We start from the raw sequence: 27,551 nt of genomic DNA, 5'->3' as shown, positions 1-27,551 counted from the left end.
TGCATTAAGCTCAAATACAACTCCTATAACTCAAATCTATAAAAAAATAACTTAAAACACTTTATTTCTTTTAACTCTCAAAAACTCATTCTCTCAAATCTTACCCAAAATCTAAGATTTGGGGCCTAAAATAAAGCTTGAAGGATAAAGGTTAAGACTCTTAACTTGATTAACTCTAATTTGGCTTTGAATTGGAAAGGCTTTCTCCTTTGCTTGCAAAAGAAGAGAGAAGAGAATAGGAAAATGGAAGAGATACTTTTGGGAGTTTTGTTTCACGTGAAGAACACTTGGGTTGGGTTTTTTTAATATTTAAAACAAGCTATATGTAAATTACACTTTTGGTCCCTCTCCTTTTTATCCCAACTTAAAACCATCATTTGTCTTAACTCTTGGGCCAAACTTAGGCCCAATACTCTTAAGGACTAGTTTAAACTGGCTTGGGAGATCTAATGGGCTCGACTTACAAGTTCCACATTAACCCGAACTACTGACCCAAAATTCAAGTCATCTTTAATCCCAAAAGAAATAAAAACAAGAAGATAACCGAATCAGAAACTGCAGAGTCTCTGTGAGATCGACCCTTACTTTCCACTTTTAAGGAAAAATATATGAAATCAAAATGAAAAATAATTCACATGTCATCAAAAACAAAGATAAAATTAATTGCTCAATTCGATATGACATAAAATTGTCTCTTTACCATAGCATTGAGTCAAAAGAAGAGCAGAGGAGATTGTATACATTGATATAGCCAGACCTTCTAATATACCATCACTTGATTGAAACATATAATATTTAACTTTTATTGATGAGATTGTGTGGATGATGACATATGAATATACCATCACTTGATTAGAACATATATTATTTAACTTTTATTGATGAGATTGTGTGGATAATGAATTATATGAGATACTAGGGTTAGAAGAGCATATTAATAAGTGGAGATGTTGGGTGAATTCAAAAAATATTTTATATATTTAAATAATTAACAGATTAATTTTTTCCGTAAAAAATGATACAATGATAAATTCAAAAATAATAATTTAAGTGATGTTTATGGTATACAAAATTTATCATAATTTGCTAATCAACTAAAATTATTAATAAAATACATAATTTCATAATATTACTAAATAACAAAAGATAGAAAAATTTTCATTAGAAAACAATAAATTAATTATAGATATTATTATGATATATATTAAAATGCATATAAATTTAATTTCTTTTAATAAAAAAGGGTTAACTACTTCAAATACCACTGACTTTTAAGTGTGGACTAAAAAATGTCACTCACGTTTCAATTTTGTCAATTTAGCACTTAACTCTAATTATGCCACCCTTATATCACCCTATCATTAATCTAGGCGGTGATGATGTGACTCCCTTATCAGAACGACGTCGTTTTATCAGATGTATTTGATTAAAATTTGTTTCTCTAGAGATTTAAACCAATGCTAAATACCCAACCACCAAACTAACTTAAGAACTTGTTCTGTTTTTAACAAAACTAATATATACGTTAAATAGTAGTTGTATACTTTCATCTTTCTTGCAAAACCATAGATGTTTAAGTGATGCCAATCAACTGTTTGACAAAATGCCAAGCTCAAAATTATTGATTTGGCTTCTAGGTTGAACACCCAATCTTCCTTGAAGATTTTCAATTCGATACTCGATGTTCTTGTTAAGAAATATATTGATCAAAGAACCCTTCAGCTAACGTATTATATGGGCGAACTTATATTATTGCACTTGTCTTTTCCATTTTCATCTCACATAACATGATACCGAAGCTTTCCTCTTTATATATGCATATGATTTCTCTATCTCTTTTATCTTCAAATAATAAAAAACAATACAAGCAGTGCAGACATGTTCAAATAGGATATTAGCAGTGGCAATGGTAGTGGTTATAGAGGCCAAGGAAGTTATGGTGGCAATAACAATTATTGCACTGCTGGTAGCTACGGAAGCAATTCTGATCAATATGAATAAATTTTGTTTGCCATCTTATACGTTGATCTTTGCCATCTATAAAGCTTGATGCTTTTTCAGTGTTAAAAAAAATCTTGGAAAGCTCGAGCTTGGCTGTTGAAAATCTTGAGCTTGACATTTTGTCGAGCAGTTGATTAGCATTATTGAAACGTCTATGGATATGGATTGATGAGGAAGATGAAAGTATACAAACACTATTTAACATATATATTAGTTTTGTTAAAAATAAAAGGAAGATGAAAGTATACAAACACTATTTAACATATATATTAGTTTTGTTAAAAATAAAATAAGTTTTAAAGTTAGTTTGGTGGTTGAGTGCTTAGCATTGGTTCATGGAGATCCTTCGTTCAAACCTCATGAAAAGCAATTTTAATCAAATACCTCTAATAAATTGACGTCGTTTTGGGTTTTTCAAACATCAAAACAATTGTACCAAAATGACATCGTTTTGATGAGGGAGCCACATCATCACCGTTACGGCACAAAGATGTCATGTCATCATGCCATTAATGGATTAACGGTGGGGTGACATAATTGAAGTTAAACATAAAAGTCAGTGCTAAAATTGATAAAATTTAAACGTTAGTGACATTTTCGAGCCCACGCTTAAAGGCCAATGGTATTTGAAGTAATTAACCCTAAAACAATCATAGCTTAGAAGTAGAGAAATGAGTTGAGATTTCTGTATCTATGGTCAGAGTTTAATTCTACTATAGGGTCAAAATGCGTATTTAGGTCGAATGAATCATTAACAATAATAAAATTATTTCAATATTTAACTAATGAATGAATCAATTTAAAATTCAAGTCAGATTATAAATAATTTTTATAATTAATAAAAATATAATATATTATCTTACTATCATAACTATTTAAGAATAAATTAAACAATTTTTTATCTAAAATTTCTTAAAACTCCACAAAATGCAGGGATTCATCCAAGTAGAATATAAAGGAAAGTCCAAAATGCAATGAAAATAGAAAAGAGGCAACAAAAAATGTTTTCTGCTCTCTCCATTGTTTGCTCTACAACAAAAATCCCTCAAAGAGTTCTCTTTTTTACCTTTTTTGCAAATCTTTCTCGAACTCTCTCGTAAGTCCTCACGAACCACCATGGTCTTCCAGTTGTGAATGCAATATATCCCATGCCCAATCCCAGCACCAACCCACATCCATACCCCATTATTATAGAAAATTTCCAGTTCAATCCATCATCATCATCTTCTCTATCAAATCCGACCGGAATTTTCTCATCATTATCACAACTTTTTGATAACGGCAGCCCGCATAAGCCGAGGTTTCCTATATAGGAATCATTAGGGAAAGTATCAAACTGTTTGCCTTGAGGAATGGGTCCCTCTAGATTATTATGGGAAAGGTTTAACACCTCCAAGAATCCAAGATTTTTAAACTCTGTTGGAATTCTTCCATGGAGCTTGTTTGATGATAGATCTAATGATTCAAGCTCCGATAAATCACCCAATGATGACGGGATAGAACCTGTTAAACAGTTATGAGAGAGGTTTAGGACAATTAGTGAATGAAGCTCACCAATTATTTTAGGAATTTCTCCCATGAATTGGTTGCTGGAGAAGTCAATAATTGTCCATATGGTTGATAGTTTCTCAAACTTTAATTCCAACCCTTTTGTTGTAAAAGACAAACCTCTCACAATATACTCTACTGTACCTGCTACTATATCTTTCATGTACTCTGGTCCAACTTTCTTTTCATTCACTTCTCTAATGGCATGTAAATTTCCAAAAAAGTTCATAGGTAGATAGCCACTGAAGTTATTACGAGAAACATCAATGACACGCAAACGAGTGAAGGTAACATCAGAGCTATCCACCTTACCATAGAATCTATTTGATCTCAAGTCAAGCACTTGCAGCTGGTCCAAATTTCCTAACCAGTTTGGGAAAGTGTCACTCAAATAGTTGTTTCCAACATCGAGAAGTTTCAAGTCTTTACAATTACCCAAAGATCGTGGTAACGACCCTTCTACTTGGTTGTTGTTGATTCGAAAACTGAGTATCGAGCAACCTTCAACAAAATTTTCAGGTATTTTACCATGAAAATTATTCATCCTTATGTCAAGCACCAAAAGAGAACTCAAATTTCCAATGCATTCTGGAATTGTTCCATCCAAGCTATTGTTCCATAAAGAGAGCGTACGAAGGGAACTTAAATTGCATAATGAGGAAGGAATACGGCCTTGCAGAAAATATGGAATAGAGTTAGAATTAGATGTTTGAAATTTTTTGAAACATGCATGACGCGGATAGCCAATATCAGGCCATTTCTTAGATGAAACCAACATCTTTTTATGGAGCCTAAATTGTAGTAAACTATATAATTGGTTTTAAAAGGATTTTAGATATTCTTTTCATTAAACAAAACGACGACAACGGAAATCAGTTCACTCTCTAACAGCTGGGTATGTATAACAAATACCATCTTTGTTACTGCATCAGGAAATATATTTTAGGAAATATATTTTTGAAAAATTCACTTATATTACATGACATTCACAAATTACCAAATTTTGGACAGAAAATTTTCCAACGAAATAAAAGAAAAAGTTGATATTGAAAAGGATTTTGATACATTTCTATTCATGTATCCTAACCCAACAATATTTTCAACTTACAATTAGAAAACAAAACAAGGAAAATTGGTTTAGTTCATATCGAATTGAAAAAAATATATTTTAAATTGAAATCATTTTAGAATGGATTATCTGAGTCTAATATTTAAATTATTTATGTTTGAATACCAAAAGACACATCCAATGACAAAAAAATCTTATAATTAATTAATAAATATATAACAAAATAACAATAAAAGTTCAAGAAAAAAATAACAACAAAAAGAGGAATGAAAGTTGTATTATACCTGTCAAGTTGTTACCCACAAAACTAATGAACTCTAAAGAAGTTATATTTCCAATAACCGATGGAATTGTACCTGAAATATATAACTAAATTAATCAAAAATAATTTGACAAAATACTTATATTATGTCTTGATGAGTATAGCAGTGTGATTGAGTATCTTTATGCTTAATTTTTAGAATTTAGGTAATTTTATTTGTTCCGTAACTAGAACTAGAACTTACATACTCTATTTGTCTCATATTAAAGAATATGACTTATGGAATACGTACAATTGGTTTATTGATCTCCACATCCAATTGCAAGACATGAATGCGTTTTATCATTTTCATCGATTGAAGACATTTTATATACGTTGCAGAAGTTTGGACTACTCAAATAGTTAAAAGTTGTACTTTTTTTTTAAGAACCAAGAATATAACTATGTTAATAAAATAAATTGAAAAGCTAAAATAAATTAGGACAATATAATTAAAAAAATTCAATGATAAAGAACTCTTTTATATTTAAGAACATTATTAAAGCACGTACGATGAGTCTTTTAACTTACCTGAAAAGTTGTTGTCGCCGATGATGAAAACTTTAAGTGAAGTTAAATTTGAGATTTATAATGGTATGATTCCCTCCAAATGATTTGTACCCAAATGTATATATTCCAACTCTTTGCATTTGAATAAACTCAATGGAATTCTTTCATAAAGTTGACACGCACGTAAATCAAGATGTTGTAATTGAGGAAGATAATCGAACGTATTGGAGGATAGAGAACCAAAGAGATTGGTGAATCCCAGAGAAATATATAGCAAAGAGGAAATGTTGAAGATTGACGAAGGAATAGAACCTGCAAAATAAATAATAAAACTTCAATTGACACAATGGAAATAACAGCCTTAAACTATGATCAAATTTAGAAGATTTGTATCAGTCTAAACTTTAATCAATTATTTCATATCGTCTACACCCAATTTAATAAAAATGTTTTTATAATTAATCACAACATTTTTTCTTCTTCTTTAAATTGGGTTAACATCAAATGATAGCTTGATGATATTGTTTAAAGTTATACTTCAAAAAATGGATATTGAGTTATTACCAAAATTGAATTTGAATATTAAAATTAGGTTTGACGTCAAACCTAATTTGAGGTTGTTATTTTTAACTGGTTTATTAAAATTAGGCATAACACAACTAACGAAATCAAGGAGAACTAAATGCAAATGAAAAATTGTTTACCATTGAAGTTGTTGTAAGCAAGAATCAAATATTGGAGCACTGTCAAATTTCCGATTTCTATGGGTATACTTCCTTCCATAGAGTTGTTCCACAATGATAAATACGTAACTCTTTGCACTTGAATAAACTATTAGGAATGCTACCAGAAATCTGATTCCCAGTCAAACCTAATTCTTGCAATTTAGATAGGTTATCAAATATTCTCGACTGTAAATGGCCTGTAGTGAGATTGTTAGTTATAAAACATCTTTTAACTGATGAAAATATATTCAAGACTAATAAAGATATAAAATCTGAAAAAATATGATATTACGCCTTTTAAGTTGTTAGAAAAAAGATTAATATTCTCTAGATAAGTTGGTTTTCTATTAAATAATTGAAATTCACCTTAAATATAAAATTAAATATATCATAATTTATTAATAGTTTTTCTAACAAACCCTTAATTTCCATGTTGAGCACAAGAGTCGTTCGTTCTCTCCATTTTTTTTAATTTATAACAAACCCTTAAACTTATGAAAGTTGCAAATATTTGAAATTTTTCAATCCAAATACATTTTTACCCAAGGAATCGCTATTATTAAAATTTATGTATGCAAGGGAAGTACATTGGAAATTAATTTAGGTCCTTTTTTTCAGCGCTATAGGTTGATGTTCTGCATTTATTTTCCATCTTTTTAAAAAATGAAAATTTTATTAAATTATTTTACTACTTTGAAAACTCCAAATAGTTGTAAGGTAATTGATTTAGAGAAGACTAACGGTACATCTTATTTCAATATGTAGGTTATTACTTATTCATTTAGTCTGCCCTAATTTGATATTGGATAATTGGATGATGGTCCAAGTGTATATAGAATATAGTTAACAAAAAAAATGAAGAAAAAATTTGGAATTGTTCAAGTGAGAGTAGATGGCCTGCAATGAAAACGTTAGTTATAAAATAAACTTTTTACTAGTGAAAATAAAGTTGTTACCCGTGAAGTTGTTACCGTACAACAACAAGCTTTGAAGATGAGCAAAACAACCAAACCATGATGGGATTTCTCCAATGAAGCTGTTGTTGCCAAAGTTCAAATACTTCAGCCGATGCAAATTGGCTAACTCAGTAGGTAAAGAGCCATGGAAACTATTGTGACGAATGTTGAGGTAGGCAAGGAAAGATAAATTTCCTAATTGAGATGGGATGGTGCCCGTGAGATCCATATTTGACAAATTCAGAGCAGCGACTCTGTAGTGTCTGGATCCACAACTGACACCAATCCAATTGCAAACAGAGATAGAAGTGGACCAGTTGGTTGCTAAGAGATTATGTGGATCATGAGTTATATGGGATTTTAAGGCTAAAAGGGCGGATTAATCGGTGGTTATGTTGGCAGACAAAGTAACTCTGAAGGTAGCAAATAGCAGCAGAAACATAAGAGGGAGGAAGGGAGTTTTCGCCATAAGGTTGGGTGTGGGTATAATGTAAACCATGAAGAGAGAAACAGCTGGGTTATGCGATTATGTGGATCATGAGTTATATAGGATTTTAAGGCTAAAAGAGCGGATTCATCAGTGCCTTTAAATAAATTGGATAAGAAATATGGGGTACCAACCACAATACACTGCACAAAATGGAAGGCCTAAAATGCAACATTTCATGTCTGGGCCCATATTTTACGATTCAATGGTTTTTCTTCTCTATTGTTTTCTATTTGCTGTCGTAAGCAACTTACCATTTTAATTTATATTTTGTTTTGCAAATTATTCAAACCGTGTACTGCAAATCTTCCTTCTCAACGTATCATTGGAGTAATTTGAATATTAAAATTATTACAAGAATTAAATTTACATAATTTCATATGAAATTCGAATAATTTATGGTTTTTTTTGTTGAAATAGGGCACTTTGTATTAAGAATAACAAAGTACACCACCTCAATGACCTCATTAAAAAAACCTTCCTAACCCTAATTCGAATCATTTATGGTTTTAATCAAAATTTTATTTTTAACATATACTTTGATTATTCTAAATTAATTTTAGGAAAATCTTAACTCAAATCATAAATTGATTTTGAATATAAATAATCGAAACTGAAACTAATTTTACTGAATGAATGAAAGCATATTCTACCCAAGTCCAAGTCGAGAGTCTTTGCATACGGTAGAAAAAGGAAAGCAAATATATATTGTTTTTTTTTTATAATAAAAGCTCAAATACTCTGTGGTAGTCATTGGTGTTTGAATCCGAGACTTCTAAGAATAATAATCATCCCTTTAATCACCAAGGTCGTTTAATTCGTACAACATATATTATTTTTTAATATTTGAAATGATAGTTTTAGTTTGAAGAGTATCTCAAAATAAATCAATACTTTAAAAATAAAATGAATTATAGATCAATCATCATAATATCAAATGTTTAAATTAATTTAGTTTATTAACTCTGTAAAATATAAAACTAAAATATATTAGAGATCAATCATTACCAACTATGACATTTTTCACAGTTGCATGTATGTAAAAACATGACTGCAAATCCAATCGAAACACCATTCATAAACCGAACATCAAACCAAAAACAGGACAGTGAACAAATCTTCACCCTGCCATGAGCATCTGCTGTCCTTCCACTTCTTTTTCATCATAATAAATAACAAAAGATGACAATTTTCATGGAAAAATCATTAAATTAATTATAAATATTATTATTATGCATATTGAAATGTATTTAAATCCAATTTTCAGTGGATTTCGAGGAAATTAGGGAATGAATGGAAACAAAGACTTAGAAGACTTTTAGAATAGAGTTGAGCAAAAAGACTTAATTTTGATTGAGCATTGGTATCAAACATATCCATCAATCAACAGACTGTCACAACTGGAGAAATAAATACGCAGAATTATTGGGTACAAAAGGAAAGCCAAAAATATATGTTAATTGTATATTATTATAGAAAATTCTACCCAAGTCCACGCCAAGAGTCTTCGCATACCGTGGAAAAAACGCTCTCTTATCAAGTCATTGCCGTGAAAAGCGAGTCATATTCAAATGAAAACAAGTATATATTGCTTTTTAATATTTGAAATGAAAGGTTTAGCTTGAAAAAATGTAAAAATAAATAAATAAACTAAATATAAAATATATTACAAATCAATCATCATAATATTAAATGTTTAAATTAATTTAGTTTATTAGCTTTGTAAAATATAAAACTAAATTATATTAGATCAATCATCCTCAACTATGATTTTTTTTTCATGGTTGCATGCACTTAGAAACTTGGGAAAAGTAAAACAAGACATATGTAAGCGATGTGATTTAACGTGGATTGACTTTGTCTTTTTTTACAAGCTAGAAGAACAATAATTCATTATAGACGTAGAGATCAAGAAGCGTATAAATACATGATATCACATGCAATCCGTTTATGAGATTTTGGTGACCCTCGGGCTAATAAAAAAATTATATCCCCTAATAAGGAATTTAAATTACAGTTTGTATTTTGTCTTCTATAACACTCTAAACCAGTACGACACAAAATCGACTAATTAGAATGCCACATGGAACCACAAAAGTGGCTAACCAAATTTTTTTAAAATCTTTGCTTTAAAAACGACTAATTTAAAGTACTTTTAGCAAACATAACAACCATCATTTTAGAAATAAATTACAACCAGATCTCCCAAAAGATATGATTCAAAATATACAAACCATCATTTAAAATAAGTTACGACTCGAATATACAAAACGGGATCTACAAATATACATGCCCACTAACTAAGGATACCACTAAATGTAACACCCCACACCAGTACGACACACAGTCAACCGATAAGAGTGTCACACGGGACCACCGAAGTGGCTAACCAATTTTTTTCTCATTATTCCCAATTTAAAACGATCATTTATATAAGAAAGTCAATGATAAAAATAAAAGAAACTATAATATCATTTATACAAAACAATATACATAATAACAAAATAAACAGACCATCATCCAAATCCAATCATGACTCTAGTATACAAAATAGAAATTTCAAATATACATGTCCACTAAAGGACTCGAGACATATTCTTCTCTGGATCTACTCTGCACAAAAGTTCTTCAAGTGCGTAAGAAAACAAATTCCAAAGGTTGAACTAACTAGCCCAGTGTCACACTAACAACTAAATCATACTAACAGAGGTTTATTAAAACATGCTTAACAACTAGTAAAAATACTATGAATCTATCCAATTCAAACATTAGTGAGTATCCTTACGATTCTCACTCTCTAAGCTATGGTAAACATCATGGTGCGACTGAGGGATTTCATCTCTGAGTTCATGCACCCCTCCAGTCTACTGAGGATGAGGCCCTCGGAATCTCTGCATCGGACACCACACCCCTAACTAGCCCACCCCTTGCGAGTGTCTGACCTTGCGTCCTAGCTAGTAAGTTTTAAGGGTCTTGCACCCTACCTAAGGATATTTGGATTTATTCTATACTTTAAAACCCCGAACTAAAGGAACTCAGGTGTCCGAATTATTTCCCGAGCATCAACCAATGCTAGTATTGTGCCACCCTATTTTTATTTGTTTCTACGTTTGACTTAAACATTATTATTGTTCCCACTTGTAGTCTTATTTGAGAGTAATTATAGTGTTCTTGGGAACCTCATTATCCTATTACAAACCCCTGAAATTCCTTAACTTAAAATGTATGATGGTGCTGATACTGGCCCTTTAGTATGGATAATTTGCTTTAAGTATTGAAACTTCATTTTCCCATGTTTTGGAATGGGTTAGATCGATACTCACCGTCTAGTATCGATACTTCCAAGCTATCGATACTATGTAGGGTATCGATACCATATTTGGCTTTGATGTTTTGAAAAAAATCTCAGTATCGATACTCCTATAGGGGGTATCGATACTTTTACCCTTAGGTATCAATACTTCCATAAGTATCGATACCAAATTTAGCTTCGATGTTTTCAAAAATTCCCCAGTATCAAAGGAGTACCAATACTCCTATTAAAACAAAGCCCATTTTACACTTCCTGAAAAACAATATCGGTATTGTTCTTACAGTACTGATACCCCGAATAAAAAAAAAACCTTACTTAGGCTCAAAAGTTACTCTAAAACTTACCCACATTACTATAATGAGGTTCCCTATTGTTCTTAATGTCTTATGTGATCAATATGGGTCATAAATAAGGCTTTAAAACATATTAAAAACATAAATCATAGAATCTACCATGAACATGATCATCAAGCTTATTTCATAACTTTCATGATATTCATTTCTTCTAATGACCCACTAACTAGTATAAAGAAGTTGTAAGTGTGGTTACCTCAAATTCTTAGCTCAATGCAAGCTCAAGCTCAACTCACTTAATGAAAGCTTTTTCTTTCCTATTGTCCTTTGAGCTTTCACCCACTTTTTTAGATAATCAAGAATAAGAAATAGGAAATTCTAAGTGAACTAAGTGATGGAAATAAGGGTGGAAACACTCCTAGACTTGAATCTATCAACAACTTCTTAAAATCCAAAATTTCCCCTTAAACCTGCCAAAACCCATTTTTGGTTTCCAATGTTAAAATTTGCAATGTGGAGCTTAAATTAAAGCTAGGAGGATGAGGATTAAAAATATTAACTTAGTTAAATCAAACTAGACTTGGATTGCTTACTATCTTTCTTTTGGAAAGGAATAGGAAGATAATAAAATGGGAGGAAGAAGAACGATAGTTTGGTGAGATTTTTAGGGGTAGTTGGTTCGCGTAACCAATATAAAACTAAGGACTTTTTAGCTTTCAAAACAAGGATGGGTAATCTACACTTTAAGTCCTTTTACTTTCCAATTCATAAAATTTTCATCACCATTCACTACTTTTGGGCTTAACTCAGCCCAATTCCAAATAAGCTTAGGCGTTCCGGCTAAGGAAAAGGGAAACGCTCGTAGTTTGATTTGGTCCTCGGAAACTCCCTGAGGCATCATACTAATGCAGACCATATGAAATTCAGTGAGATGCTTATGTGTAATCTCACTAGAATGACCATTTTAAGTGGAAAGGAGATTGATCAATCCCGTCTTTAATTGATATAGGGTCTCACCTTCGGTTACTGAAAGTACCGAAGACCATCATGAGTTTCGTCGTGTCGAGACCTGGCATGAAGGTGCACATAGAGGATTTAGTGAACAAGTGGCAGCACGTTGCTCCCAACTTACAAGGGGAACTATATTTATCATGCTTTGTCAGAGCCGCATTACCGGAGACTAAATCCAGTGGTATATCAGCAACATTCAAAGGCTTCTTCCTAGGTCGAAAACAAGAAGCCATCTCGATCCTCCGCCGTGAATTCCCGAATTAGGAATCACATCAAAAAATTACAATGAAATGAGTTGGATCGAATCGGTCCTATTCTTCTCCGGACTACCTAACGGAGCCACAATCTCAGACATCAAGACTAGGTATTTCCAAGACAAGCATTACTTCAAGGCCAAGTCGGACCATGTAAGGAATCTGATCTCCGCCACCGGCATAAGAACAACCCTCGGCATTCTCGAGGATGAACCAACAGGGTACATCATCATGGACCCTTACGGTGCCACGATGCGCAACATAAGCAGCGACTCGATCTCCTTTCAGCATAGGCGAGGCAATTTGTATACGATCCAATACCTCGTCGAGTGGCACCATGAAGATAAAAACAGAAGCAACGAATACATAGAATGGATACGAGGATTCCATGAAGCAATGTCGGACCACGTTTCATGTGGTCCGAGGGCTGCTTATGTCAACTACATTGACTTGGACCTTGGTGTCATGGAATTGATTGACACTAATGTACCATCTTTGGATGCGGTCGAGGTTGCTCGGGTTTGGGGTGAAAATTATTTTTTGAATAATTACAACATATTGGTGAAAGCTAAGACATTGATCGATCCGAACAACGTTTTCAAACACCAACAGGGTATTCCTCCTACCACCGCCACGATCGGTTCCAAGGCACATAGCTTCTTATCATGTGAGGATTGAAATTGAATTATTGATTTCCAAAAGGTTAAGAGTGTAATTTTACCATTGACTGAACTATAATGTACAATTTTAGAAAGGACTAAAGAGAAATTATACTATTAAAGAATGTGATGAGGGAAATGAGGATTTGTGATAGAATTAGAAATCTATATTTATATTAAAATTATAGTTTTTGAAGAATCCACAAAATTATAAATTCTATTTTATTAAATTTAAGATTAAATTAAACTATTGAAGTACAAAAGTTGAACCTCAAACTTAGCCAGATTATGAGGATTGATATCGTATTTTAATATAAAACTAATTAATAAAGCTTTATCATAAAATATAGGGTAAATTACAAAAACTAGTCCTTTTGTTCTATTTTGATACTTAAACTTTATTTTTATCAAAATCATATCTAACGTTGAATTTAGTTTTCAATACTAATTGTAAAAAAAAATTAACAGAACTATTTAAGTGGCATTTTTAAATTTTTTCAATGATAATATGACATTTTATGATGACACGTCAACATCACTGTTAAGTTTTTAACGAAGGGTGCCAAATTGAAACTTAAACTAAACATTAAATATGATTTTGAAAGAAAAAAAAGTTTAAATAGCAAAACAGAATAAAAGTAAAAATTTAGATACTAAACATGTAGTTTACCCTAAAATATAATAATACATATTTCAAACTACATATTATAATTTGATAATATTTTCAATTATTTTTCAAGCTTTTCTATCATTAGAAGTCAAATCTCCATACTCGAATTTAATTATCGGACAATTACAAATATCGAGATTCGAACTCATATGGAAGAAAACTAAATGGTAGCAAAGAAATCCACCAAGAAGCATTGTCAAAACAAAGGGACGGAACAAGGTTAAAAAGTTCTCAAGGTTTCTGAATCCGAAACATGGTGCCGATATCTTCGAGCAAAGATAAAAGAAAAACGGAACAAAATGTTGCGTCGGAAAAGACGGAAAGAACGTAACCGAGGGAAGTTTTTACTATTCCTTCGACGCAACAGAGTTTCTCTCGCCATCGGGAAGTCAACCAATTCCATCCATAGGTCTTAAAAGGCTAGGTCGATTGGTTAACCCGATGTTGGTCGGGTAACTGTGGCCTCACCGGTGTCTTTGAAGGACTTGCCCTGAATGTTAAGAACGAAACATGATTAAACTTAATCGATGACAAGCTCGACAAGCATAGGATTTAGAACGAAAATTCGAGAACACACCTGATCGGCTGAGTTCCTAACACCAGTCCACTACAACTCAATGCAACAATGGCACTTTCCGCCTGTCCAAAAACAGCCGATTTAATTCATCAAGTTTATGTGCATGCAAAAACAACTCCGGATGATGATTGATTCGGTGCACACACGTGCATGTATGACCGATATAACATAAAAGTATATGAAGTAACATGCCATATCGGGAAAAAAAGCCGTAGTGTCGGAAAAGAACTCTGAGATAAACAAAAAAACAGTCTGATCATGCAACCTGATCTCGTAGGATTCCGTAAATGACAGAATGAGTATAGAATGAAAAGAAAACTAAGGTTAGAAACTCCTGCATTTAGCTGATCTGTGAAAAATCGAAGAGGTTTTAGAATAACGATAATCGAAGAAAACCTGTCATCGAGTGTCTTGCAGTTACATACGTCAAAAGTTGGGTGTAGATCAGACATGGAAAGCTAAATTACAAAGAATATGACCTCGTTTTAAACCGTTTGTCGGGCTGCAACCTCGCTTACAAGTAAACCGGGCCGGTTTTCACAATAATCTCACACAATACACTCGCTAAAATCGAGCCACTTGGTTTTAGTCAAACATATCACCTAACTTAATGCGTCTTGATTTGCAGTAATAGTTCGCAAACAGACACCGATGACATGTTACAAATAATGTTCAATAACATGAAAAAAATTATATACTAATTAGAACCCATGGCGGAAACTAGTTTTCAAAGAATCGTAATTTGAACCGAATAATTTCAACATCAGTCCAGGAAACACGAACTTTACCATGGCAAATTCAACAAAAGAATTACGAGTTGAATGCACATTGTCCCCTAAAATCCTCAAGCGAGTGACCTGAGAATTAAAAGAAAATCGCATTAACCTTCTTTCGGAAACCAGTTAGAAAAAAGGCATGGCTGATATTGATATCGAACTAACCTCACCGCACGCGGATTCAAAGAAATTCTTCACTTCAGCTTGAGAAACCTTCCATCAAAGAGAAAATGCTTGTGAGGATTAGATCAACTAAGTTACATCAATTACAGCGGTGATAAAGCTAAAAACTCGGACCCGAGAGAGATTTTGGGACACAAGTTTGTTCATATTTTCTAAGTTCTTTTACCATATATTTGAGAGATCTTCGAGGGTCATATAGCCACACCCATGTCCGGATATCTGTCAGACACGGGTGCCTCAAGAAAAACGAAGAGTTGTTGGAGTAACTTAGGATAAAAGACAAGAACTCGAATATTCATGTGAACAATTAAGGGGTTACCTCCTTGTCAATATTTGTACAATAAACTGTTCTGGCACACATTTCCCTTTCGTCTTCGGACTGCAATTGTAGTGAATATGATTACCAAGAGTGAGGCTCGAAAGTAAAATATAAAGAGAAACTACAAGAGCTTTCCGTAACACGAAAAAATGACATAGAGTCAAATGAAGCCTTATGCAAAACCGAAACAACTAAGAGCCAGAAAGTTATTCATCCATACCTTAGGGAGAAATGTAGGGTTCACAGGCAGGATGGCAGTTTTTGAAGGCAATGTTGGGAAATAAACCAAGTATAAGTAATTTCCCTATAACCAGATTAGTGAGAATGCGAAATAAAAACGGAAAAATAATACCCGAAATTGATAACAGAGTTCAGCCAATTGTGTTTACGTCTCCGGACTGCTGCAGATCTTTTACTAAGAGAGAAAATTTACAGGTGTTTACAAAACACTCACTACTCACAAGAAAGCTCTCTAGTATTGGGAGAAAGAAATGATTTTTGAGATGGTTTTGAAGCTAAATGAGCTAGGGTATTTATAGTTGAAACTTAAGGACTTAATCTTGTAAATACCCTAAAGCCTAGGGATTAATTGTGATTATCCCATTGTCATTTTTCAACAAACATCTACCAAACTTTGAAAAACTATTTTTCAAAGAAACATTTACCAAACTTTGAAAACCATTTTTTCAAAGTTGGTTACCAAACTTGAAAATCATTTTAATACTTTCAACAATCTCCCACTTGAAGACTGATTTTAATATGTCTTCACACCTCGATCAATGCAATAGCTTTTCTAGTCTTGTTACTCTAGCATGCCAACTGAAGTTGAACACAACTTCAGTTTGTCTGTAGTCACAGTCTTTGTCAACATATCTGCCGGATTTTGAGCTCCACTAATCTTTTCAAGTTTCAAAATCTCATCTTCCAGAAGAGACCGGATAAAATGATATCGCAATTGTATGTGCTTTGTCCTGGAATGAAAAGACGGATTATTTGCTAGATGTATAGCACTTTGACTGTCGCAATACAAGACATTGTTTTCTTGTTTCTTGCCTAACTCTTCTAAGAAACTTTGGAGCCAAACCATCTCCTTACTGGCTTCCGTAACATCGACATATTCTGCTTCAGTTGTGGAGAGAGCAACTATCTTCTGTAGTTGAGAAACCCAACTCACTGCGGTTCCTCCTAGAGTATAGACATACCCTGTAGTGCTCCTTCTGATGTCAACATTTCTGGCTAAGTCAGCATCTACATAGCCTGTCAGTATCGTATCTCCACCTTTGAAACAAAGTGTTTTGTTTGTGGTACCCCGCAGATATCTGAGGATCCATTTGACTGCTTCCCAGTGTACCTTGCCCGGATTATTCATGTGCCTGCTAACAGCTCCCACTGCTTGAGCAATATCTGGTCTGGTACAAACCATGGCATACATCAGACTTCCAATTGCTGAGGCATATGACACCTTCACCATGTGTGCGCGTTCTTCCTCCGTCTTTGGTGACTGTTCTTTGGAGAGTCTGAAATGAACACCTAAAGGTGTACTTACTGGTTTAGCATCTTGCATGTTGAACCTGGAGAGTACTTTATTGATGTACTCAGCCTGTGATAATATCAAAGTCCCCGACTTTGTGTCTCTCTTGATCCTCATCCCAAGAATCTGCTTTGCAGCGCCTAGATCCTTCATAGAAAACTGCTTTGGCAATTTTTGCTTCAAGTTTATAATCTCTTGCATGTCTGAGCCTGCAACGAGCATGTCATCAACGTACAACAATAAAATAATGAAGCTATTATCGAACCTCTTGATGTAGCAACAATGATCTGCTTGGCATCTGGTAAAACCACTGCTACTCATGAAACTATCGAACTTCTTGTACCACTGTCTAGGAGCTTGTTTTAAACCATACAAGCTCTTCTTCAACCTGCATACCAGGTTTTTCTTGCCTACCTCTATGAAGCCTTCTGGCTGCCTCATATAGATTTCTTCCTCTAAATCACCATGAAGGAAAGCTATCTTTAAATCTAACTGCTCAAGATGTAAATTCTCTGCAGCTACAATTTTCAACACCAGTCTGATTGTAGATAGCTTCACGACTGGAGAGAAAATTTCATTGCAATCAATACCTTCTTTTTGTTGAAAACCTTTGACAACCAATCTTGCTTTATAGCGTTTGCTCCCATCGTGCTCTTCTTTGATCCTGTAAATCCACTTGTTTTGGAGCACCTTCTTGCCTGGTGGTAATTCAGCTAATTCCCATGTCTGATTTGACATAAGCGAGTCCATCTTATCTTTCATGGAAGACTCCCACTTGACTGAATCCTCCACTTGCATTGCTTCATCATAGCACTCTGGTTCACCATTGTCAGTCAGCAATAAGTAGTGCAAAGAAGGAGAATACCGTTGGGTTGGTTTAGGAATTCTGGAGGAGCGTCTCAGTTCTGGTGTGCATGGTTCTTCCTCTTGAACTGCTTCTGGACTGATCTGAACATCATTTCCAGAAATCTCCTCGAACTCAGCAAATTCCTTTGTTTCAGCTTCGGTATTACTTGATTCTGCGGTTGACCTGTCTTTGTACATCACATTTTCATTGAAAATGATATCTCTGCTTCTAATGATCTTCCAATTTTCGTAGTCCCAAAACCGGTAACCGAACTCATCACCGCCGTAACCAACAAAGGCACATTTGTTGGACTTAGCATCAAGTTTACTTCTTTCATCAGAGTCTATGTGTACATAAGAAATACAACCAAACACTCTTAAGTGTGAAAGGTTTATTTCTTTCTTGCTCCAAACTTCCTCTGGTATTCTGCCATCCAAAGGAACTGAGGGCCCACGGTTGATCAGGTAAGCTGCAGTGTTAATAGTTTCAGCCCATAGAAATTTGGGCAATCTGGCATGTATCCTCATGCTTCTGGCACGTTCATTCAGAGTTCTGTTCATGCGCTCTACTACGTCATTCTGCTGCGGTGTCATGGGAACTGTTGTCTCCATCTTGATCCCATTGTTTGCGCAAAAATCTCTGAATCTCCTATTTCTGTACTCTCCTCTATTGTCAGACCTCAACCGTTTGACTTTCATACCATTCTCATTTTCCACCATGGCCTTCCATTTTCTGAAGGTATCAAAGACTTCTGATTTTTTCTTCAGAAAATAAACCTACACCTTCCTTGTAGAATCATCGATGAAGGTGACATAATATAATGAGCCTGCAAGAGATGGAACTGGAGATGATCCCCATACATCAGTATGAACTAACTCTAACTTTTCAGCCTTGGGTGTCTTACCAATCTTTGCAAAGCTGACTTTCTTTTGTTTACCAAAGATGCAATCCTCGCATAGTCCGACATCTACATTATTTAGATCCGGCAGCTTCCCCTTTGACAAAAGTGTCTTCATCCCTTTCTCGCTCATATGGCCAAGCCTTTGGTGCCATAGGTTTGATTTTCCATCAGCATTTGCTACTACAATGATATTCTCTAAATTTGAGGTTACATAGAGAGTACCAGTCTTCTTACCACGAGCAATGACGAGTGCTCTTTTGGTAATCTTCCATTCACAACCTGAAAAGGTTGTACTGTATCCTTCTCCATCAAGCTGTCCTACAGAAATTAAATTTCTTTTGAGACCAGGAATATGTCTCACTCCTGTCAGCTTCCAGGTGGTCTGGTTTGACAGCTTTAGTCGGATGTCTCCTTTTCCGACGATCTTCAAGGTTTCATCATCAGCAAGATGAACCTTCCCAAAATCACCACTGACATAGTTCTCCATGATTTCTTGGCATGGCGTGGAGTGGAAAGATGCCCCTGAATCCAAAATCCATAATTCAATCGGACTGTTGACGCTTAAAATCATGGCATCACCTGTCTTCTCCGTCATGTTGGCAGATTCCTGTGCGCCGGTATTTTTCTTCAGTGCTCGACAATCTCTTTTGAAGTGGCCCTTTTTGCCGCAATTATAACAGGTAAAATCTTTATTTCCTTTTCTTGATTTTCTCCTTCTGGATTTCGATCTGCCACGATTTGAATTTCTTTCTGAAGTTCTCCCTCTGGACTCCGTGTGCAAGGCTGAGGAGGTTGATGCTTCACCCGATTCTCTCCGTCGAATTTCTTCGCTCAGTACCAGATCCCGAACATCGTCGAATTTTAATTTACTGTTTCCCGACGAACTGCTGACTGCTGTAACAGTAGCATTCCAATTGTCTGGTAAAGATGATAAGAGAATTAAAGCTCGAACTTCATCATCAAATTCAATTTCCACTGAACTCAATTGGGTTGTGATTGTGTTGAGTTCATTTAGGGTTGTGTCACCGATGCCCCTTCCGTCATCCGCAAATTGAATAATCGCCTCATCAAATGAACTTTGTTTGAGGCCGATGGCTTCTCATACATACTGGAGAGAGCCGTCATAAGACCCGCCGTGGTCTTTTCCTTTGCTATGTTGAAAGCAACATTGCGGGATAACGTCAGTCGGATAACTCCGAGGGCTTGTCTGTCGAGAAGAACCCAGTCTTCATTCTTCATGTCCTCTGGTTGTTTTCCTGAGAGGGGTTGATATAGATTTTTCTGGTATAGAAAATCTTCAATTTGCATCTTCCAAAATCCAAAGTCCGCACCATCGAACTTTTCAATTTTCACATTCCCTTCGTCTGCAGCCATCGCTCCCACTCGAATCTGGCTTCGTTTGGATCGTTTCTGACAATTTTTACGAACCGTCGTGTATTAGAACACCTCCGTCGACAAACTCGTATCGCCGACCGAATTTCACTATTCACGAAATTCACTATTCACATGAATAGTAACCCAAATAGTAACATCGCAAAAAATTGACAAAATTCACAACCCAAAAGCTCTGATACCAGTTGTTTGGAAATAAACCAAGTATAAGTAATTTCCCTATAACCAGATTAGTGAGAATGCGAAATAAAAACGGAAAAATAATACCCGAAATTGATAACGGGAGTTCAACCAATTGTGCTTACGTCTCCGGACTGCTGCAGATCTTTTACTAAGAGAGAAAATTTACAGGTGTTTACAAAACACTCACTACTCACAAGAAAGCTCTCTAGTATTGGGAGAAAGAAATGATTTTTGGGATGGTTTTGAAGCTAAATGAGCTAGGGTATTTATAGTTGAAACTTAAGGACTTAATCTTGTAAATACCCTAAAGCTTAGGGATTAATTGTGATTATCCCATTATCATTTTTCAACAAACATCTACCAAACTTTGAAAAACTATTTTTCAAATAAACATTTACCAAACTTTGAAAACCATTTTTTCAAAGTTGGTTACCAAACTTGAAAATCATTTTAATACTTTCAACAGGAAAGACCTTAACTGGATAAAACCCGAGCATCGTACCATCAAGATTCAGAGCAACTCTCGCGCCTTCTGTTAAAAGAAAGTTTATAAAGAATGTAACATGTTAATTAAATGCACACATCAATGAAAGAAAAGATTTAAGTTAATTCCTTATCAGTTGCTTACCTTCATCTGCAAATTCCACAAATGCAAAACAGAGAACCGAATTCGGATCACCACAAACTCGGCAATCAACAACCTTCAACAATAATTCCCAAACAACTTCAGAAATATCATATATACAGTAATCTGTCACATAAGCTATCAAGTTAAGAATCAATCCTATCCAGTAGTATTAACCAAAGCCCCAACATCCGATTTTATCTCTAGGAGAAACGAGATTCTAAACACTCAAAACGAAGAAGGAAATTAAAAAAAATGTGAATTTGGAGTCCTTATGCATATATTATGCACACACACAAAGCTCTAAAGATGCAATGATATAGCTCGAACATTAATATCAATTACTCTACATCAAAATGCAGTGTTAGCCAGGGACGAACGAAATTACGACAAAAGCTTTTTAAAGCCAGCAATTTGAACTTACTTGTCCACAATTACTAAATAACCCAGCAAGTTGTTCTTCAGTGGTCTAGAACAAAGAAAAGATTTCCGCAAGTGATTCACAAAATCGCAATGAAACAGTAAAAATATCACAAAAAGATGCCATTGTTTACGCTTACACTCTGATCAATATCAGAAACATATACCGTTCTCCTAATGGTATCGTCTCTCTGAGCTTGAAAAGCTTTACCATTAAGCTTTCTTTTTCCCCGGTCGTTGTTTCTTCCCTGAAAAAACAGCCATTTTAGAAAAACAGAAAACCCAAATGATCAAATGAAAATGGGAATTTGATTATGCAAATTTATGCTCTTTTTGTTTCTCCTTTTTAATGAGTAAAAAAAAGTTCAGGACTTTTAGAAAAAATGGATGCCTAATAATAGTCTTAATAGATAGGATTTTGAACCCCCAAAAAATGTCTAGAATGGAAATAAAGCGAGAATGCAGATTGGTTTCCTTATTTGAAATTAAAATATCTAAAAAGATTAAATGAATTAGGGTTTTGGAGGAACTGAAAGTCTGAAATGGATGATCAAAGAAAACGGAAAACAGAGAGAAAGATGGAGAAGGAAAAACAGCTTCTTTTAATTTTCTTTTCTTTTATTTTTGGGGATTTTTTTAATTTTATTTTATTTGTAAACTACACTAGATATACTGAAATTTAGGTAAAGGATCGTTTATAATATTTAACTTTTAATTTTATTAATTATAGTATTAAATTTTAATTTCAACTTCAGTGTTATGAGATTATTTAAATCTACGCGATATGATGATATATAAAAAATGATATTATTTTAATACTGATATTTGATCAACCTTTTAGACCAAATGATATAGACAAAACGGTAAGATGATAAGTGACATATTTGTAACTTTTAGAAAGAAAAAAAAAAGGAATTATTTGTTATTAAATCCATAATTAATTGATTTGAAGAGTAGTTTTTCCTTTATGGTAAATTACATAATTTTTCACTAAATTATACTCTCTTCTATTTTTTTCATCCAACTTTTAATTTTTTATTTTGCTCACTGAATTTTACATATTGAATCATTTTGCGCACTCTGCTGTTAACTTTTTTAACGGCGTTATGGCATGACACAGAAACCAAAACGATGTCATTTTGATAAACTCAAATATACTCTAAAATGATGTAGTTTTGGTGAGTAAAATATGAGAGAGTAAAGTTTAATGACTCATGGTGTAATTTATCATATTTTCTTCTATTTTCCATTTTCTCTCCGTCGGTCACCATGTCGTTTTTATTTTGGTCACCGTCGACTGCCACAGATTGTTGTCGTTCGGTCCCAAAAGGGGATGCTTCGGTTCGTCTCGACCCTCTGAGTCTTAATCTGGTGGTTGTTTAACCAGAAAATATCCCAAAACTCGTGAATTTAGACTGAAATGTTTTGGTTTCTCACTTTCAATCTCAAATTCGTTTACATACATGTATGTTGACTTGTGTTCTGGTTCATACTTCACCGATGAAATCCAATTCGGTTTCGACAAAACTGCTTATGCTGGTTGATGCAGCTCTTGTCCTGGATTGAGAAGAACGGGAAACCACCAGGTAGAGATCTCGCAAACCGACCGGGAACGGCCTAATCGAGGATAACGGACATTCGAAACTACGCATGTCGTGTAGATACGAGGATATGTCCTCCAGGAACCCTCCAAATATATGGAAATCATGTCGATGAACATCCAATGCTCGTAAGCATGCAATCATGTCGATGTAAAACCAATTTACACTAATCAGTGCAGCCAAAAATTACACAGGGATAAATGCAGCAAACTTTTCATGGTGTTAGCATCAAGGTGATGAAACGAACATGAAAACTAATTTGCAGTTTGATGAATGCTTGTGAAAGAGCAATGAAACATAAACGAGACGTGCAGTTACAGTAGCCGACTGTTGACTGGCCTGTCCGGGCTCCGTTAGGCTTAATTCCATATCGTGAGTTGATGTGCAACCCGGTTCGTACGCTTCGAGAAAACCAATCTTTGCCTTGTTGGGTAGATCGTGAGGATGAACAAACGGCACTCCATGAGGCCATCCGATTTCCATTCTAATATTGGCACAAGGGATATGGAGTGCATGAATGTGATTCTCACTCTTTTGAGGCTACAAAACCGTAGTTCGATGCCCTTCTTATCCGCAATCTTCTGAACCCTTTCCTTATGCACTCTTTGTGCCTCGAGCCGTAATCTCTTGGAAGGAGGCAGAGGTTTGCATTCTTCCGTTTTCTCATCAAGGGCTTCGTAGATCCTATACCAGCATTTCATTGATCCAAGGACCTGTTGTTAAAAACTTCTCACTGAGGCTATTCCGACAAAAGAATAACAAGGATAAGAAAACGTCAAGATGAATTCGCAACCCAAAGAGAGCCTTCCAGCTTAATGCTTTTTCTAGAGGCAAAAACAAGTAATATAGAAAAATGCTGTACATATTAAGAAATAATGCCTACCATCTTGGGCTGAGGGGAAAATGAAACTCTGGAAAGCGTTTCGATTAAAGAGCTGATCAGTCGGGTGAGATCTCTGCATGAAGTGATCCACCAGTACAGGAAGCTGGAACTGAGCTTCAACCCCATGACCGGCGGCTCTCATCTCCGAACAACTGAGACTTGCCATAGATTTTGTCATGAGTTTGAAAACCAATGAAAATCTTCCATACAAGTCATCTGGCATATAATTAATCTCAGTTCGATGCATTCCCGGATTTACGCAACCTGCAGTTGCTTGGTAAAGTGCAAGTCTAGGATAAACAACAGCCTCTTGAGGCCCAAGGTCCCCATCTACAAGAATCCACCGACCATTAAAATCCCGTACATGAAAATCCCAAGTTTATTTACATGTAAAATTAATTTTAGGGTCAACACATACAGACATCGAGAACTGAGTTCTCTATCCTTTTAATGGCGGAGCCAAAGCCAAAGCGATATTCATCGACATTTAAGGATAAGTAACTTCAACGGCAAACTACAATGCTTGTATTTATAAGCTCACAGCGTAGGTTCGTGGGTGACAGCATCAGAGCTCAAGTTTAAGGGTGGAAACAAGCCGTGCACATACTCATCGTTGCATGGCCATGCGATGTATGCAAAACCCAGGCTCATCTTCTAACTTCACCCAGGCTTAGCCTAATTTGGCCAGTTGTACATCCAAACTACCTCTTTGCAAACAGATAAATGTATGCGGTTTCAGTATTAATATAAGCAATTAGCTTGGATGAAACTTTTCCAGTTAATCATTCATGGATTAAAAATGAACACATAACCACTTTGAGATCTTGTATCGTCCGTACCTGAATCAAAAGCTGGAATCGAAGAAATCCTAAACTAGGAGTCCGGCTACTCGGTAAATCTATGATGACAATCTAAACTACAGATAAACCAGTCATGCAATGACATCAGAAATGTCGATATTACAATGTCTTGGGGCTCATCCCTTCTCCATCAAGAATCAATTTGTGGCTGTTCAGATTGTTGCTGCTGTGGCGGCTGACCTTGGGACCATGGCATGAAAGCCACGGTTGGTCGAGGTTGTAGGCCAGGGTACAATGCAGCTCGATCAACTGGTTTTCCCATTATCATCCCAGCGTGCCCCAACGGATGCTGTGGAACATAATAGTATGGCATATCAGCAGGTGAACTAACTAAAGGAATGGCGCGGCCTTGGTGACACCGAGTCCCTCCTCTTTTAACTCGTCTCTCGGAATAATGTCGACTAAGAAATCAAAGACTTCAGTCCGTGAAATGGCGGCTACGATATCATTCTTCTGCAGCGTCCTCCTTTTGTTCTCTTCTGTATGGATCCAGGAGCACAATGTGAGTTCCAAGACGAAGATCTCACAGGCTTTCGCAAAAATTACAGGAGCCTCTGCCGATATCATCCGCACATCCTCGTCCACTTTCATTATCTTTTTGATCCGCGTAAGTGGGAGACTGTGGTTCCTGAAGTCCGACATTTGCTCGATTTCTTGCATCTGGCTGGCCCAGAACGTTTGAAGCTGCTGTTGTTGTTGCTGCTGCTGGTGGTGGCGGAACTGCTGTGCTTGTTGGTAGGCAAGTTGGTGCGGCGAACTAGAGAAAGCAGTCGGTGAAGGGACCGCCACTGCTGGAGTGCCAGAAACGATCGTGAGAACAGTTTGATGAGGACCGGCACCAGCTACAACTCCAATCACAGGCAGCAGCTGCTTCTGTTCAGTTTGTTCAGATCGATTCATGTTATTTTTTTCCCGATAATCCCTCCGCCCTCGTTCACTAGCCTAATACCTGGCAATCGCCAATCAAGGTAACAGAGAACATATCAAAACAGATAATACAGTGTAATATTGCTAAGATACATTCTTCATTTCACCATTTTCAAGATTCAAATAACACACCAAGAATAGGGCGAATAACGCCGAAAGGTCCGAAACCGTAATCATCTCTAAATTTTCGATAAATTTGACAGGTGATCAAGATTAAACGAAGGGGGAAACAAAGATGAGTAGATTCTTCTCAACTTAGATTCATCAATGTTCACTCTTTATTTCTTTTTTTTTTGTCAAAAATACTAGCTTCTTCACACCTGTTTCAACACATATTCGAACATGAGTACGGATTACGATTCTCCAAAATTTTAAATTCTCGTGTAATTTAGATATTTTCCGTTTTCGCCACTACAATTTTATAAGTTCGCTAGCATAAAATCTAAAGGGTATGCAGTATATCGATAGTGGAAAAAAACCGAGAAACTAAAGAAAAGAAAAACATCAATTAAGATGTAATTAACCAAGTAATTGCAATTTTAACTCATAACAGATAAAATAAACGAAAATAAATAAAACCCCAAAGTTTTTAATGATTCTTTTATGCCTAAATAACACTTAATCTTTTAGGAAAATAACCATGCACGATTCATGATACTAACTACGACCTGATAACAAAATTCCTTAAAGTAAAGAATAAAACGAAGTTACTGAGGTTTTGACTTTGGTTATAGCTTAAGATTGGGTCTCAAAAACCCAAAGCAAAACAAAAAAGATAAAACCCAGAAAATATTTTCTTTCTCTATTTAGTTTTTTCCCACCAACCAAACAAGAGACTGTACACTTCTAACCAAAAAGAAAAACCCAATTTTAAAATTGTACAAAATTCACCTGTAATTTACTTATCTTCCTCTTTGCAGCTGAATCTTCTCAGAAACAAAAACAAAATAAAATAAAAACAAGAGAGAAGAAAGAGGAACTGAGGGAGATTTTGAACGTACATGAAGAAAAGAAAAGAAGAGAGTGCCTTCGAATTCTGAAAGGGAAAAAGACTAAAGTGGCAAATGGGGTATCTGGGAATGACACGTGTCGAACAGTGAGAGAATTCAGTTTGGACAAGAGTTCTCTGTTCCACGTGGTTAATAATAACTGGACGAGAAGCTGAGATAGGTAATGTGTTATCAGTTGTTTATTTAAAAAAAAAAATTTCATAATATTTGACGGAGGTAATATAAATATGTAACAAATTTTTATATTGATAAAATTAAAAATAATATTCATATTCAACTCATCAAATTACTTCAACGATAAAATAAAATATTTTTTAAGATTATAAATTCGATCAGATATATTTATAATATATATAGTGAATTAATTAGAAAAATTTTTAATACATAAAATTTTTTAGTAGGTTACTAAAAAAAAGGATAAAATACAAAAATATTCTTTTGATTATATGGAGTTGTTACGAGTCTTTCGATTATTTAAAATTATAAAATACCCCTCAAAATATGACATATTGTTGAATCATTCGACTATTAAAAATTATAAAATGATCAATTGATTATTCATATATCCCGAAATTATCTTTTTCTGTTTAAAGATTAACAGTCTTATGAGTAGGACTTCAACATATTAATTTGATATGATAAAATCATATTGTAATGCTCAATTGATTATTCATATGTCCCGAAATTATCTTTTTTTTGCTTAAAGATTAATAGTCTTA

At 34.7% G+C, this 27,551-nt stretch overlaps 2 protein-coding genes and 3 pseudogenes across 3 annotated transcripts; 1 reads left to right on the top strand and 4 right to left on the bottom strand.

The window, feature by feature from the left end:
* Positions 1-3,014: 3,014 nt before the first annotated feature.
* Positions 3,015-7,646, bottom strand: LOC120201110 (receptor-like protein 9DC3). 2 transcript variants are annotated; one of them, XM_039201784.1, is made up of 4 exons: positions 7,111-7,646; positions 5,451-5,741; positions 4,903-4,974; positions 3,015-4,221 (listed from the first exon to the last, which is right to left on the bottom strand). In XM_039201784.1, the coding sequence occupies exon 4, from the start codon at positions 4,091-4,093 to the stop codon at positions 3,047-3,049; it is 1,047 nt and encodes a 348-aa protein (XP_039057715.1). In that variant the 5' UTR covers positions 4,094-4,221; positions 4,903-4,974; positions 5,451-5,741; positions 7,111-7,646; the 3' UTR covers positions 3,015-3,046. The 2 variants fall into 2 exon arrangements, with proteins under 2 accessions (XP_039057715.1, XP_039057714.1); XM_039201783.1 differs by lacking the exon at positions 7,111-7,646 and adding an exon at positions 6,134-6,355.
* A 4,284-nt stretch (positions 7,647-11,930) lies between these two features.
* On the top strand, positions 11,931-13,146 carry LOC120201120 (annotated as a pseudogene).
* Positions 13,147-14,013: 867 nt separating this feature from the next.
* LOC120201119 (polyadenylate-binding protein-interacting protein 9-like) lies at positions 14,014-23,296 on the bottom strand. The gene is made up of 11 exons (XM_039201787.1): positions 23,045-23,296; positions 21,692-21,799; positions 21,556-21,600; positions 21,135-21,207; positions 20,978-21,038; positions 15,873-15,924; positions 15,653-15,712; positions 15,316-15,363; positions 15,163-15,231; positions 14,375-14,436; positions 14,014-14,287 (listed from the first exon to the last, which is right to left on the bottom strand). The coding sequence occupies exons 1-11, from the start codon at positions 23,294-23,296 to the stop codon at positions 14,218-14,220; spliced, it is 900 nt and encodes a 299-aa protein (XP_039057718.1). The 3' UTR covers positions 14,014-14,217.
* Positions 23,288-24,411, bottom strand: LOC120201118 (annotated as a pseudogene).
* Positions 24,412-24,793: 382 nt separating this feature from the next.
* Positions 24,794-26,804, bottom strand: LOC120201130 (annotated as a pseudogene).
* Between the last annotated feature and the right edge of the window lie 747 nt (positions 26,805-27,551).

Source organism: Hibiscus syriacus, unplaced genomic scaffold (genome assembly GCF_006381635.1).
Source record: "Hibiscus syriacus cultivar Baekdansim isolate YM2019G1 unplaced genomic scaffold, ASM638163v2 tig00006992_pilon, whole genome shotgun sequence".
Taxonomy (NCBI): domain Eukaryota; kingdom Viridiplantae; phylum Streptophyta; class Magnoliopsida; order Malvales; family Malvaceae; genus Hibiscus; species Hibiscus syriacus.
This window is presented reverse-complemented; position numbering and strand designations above follow the sequence as displayed.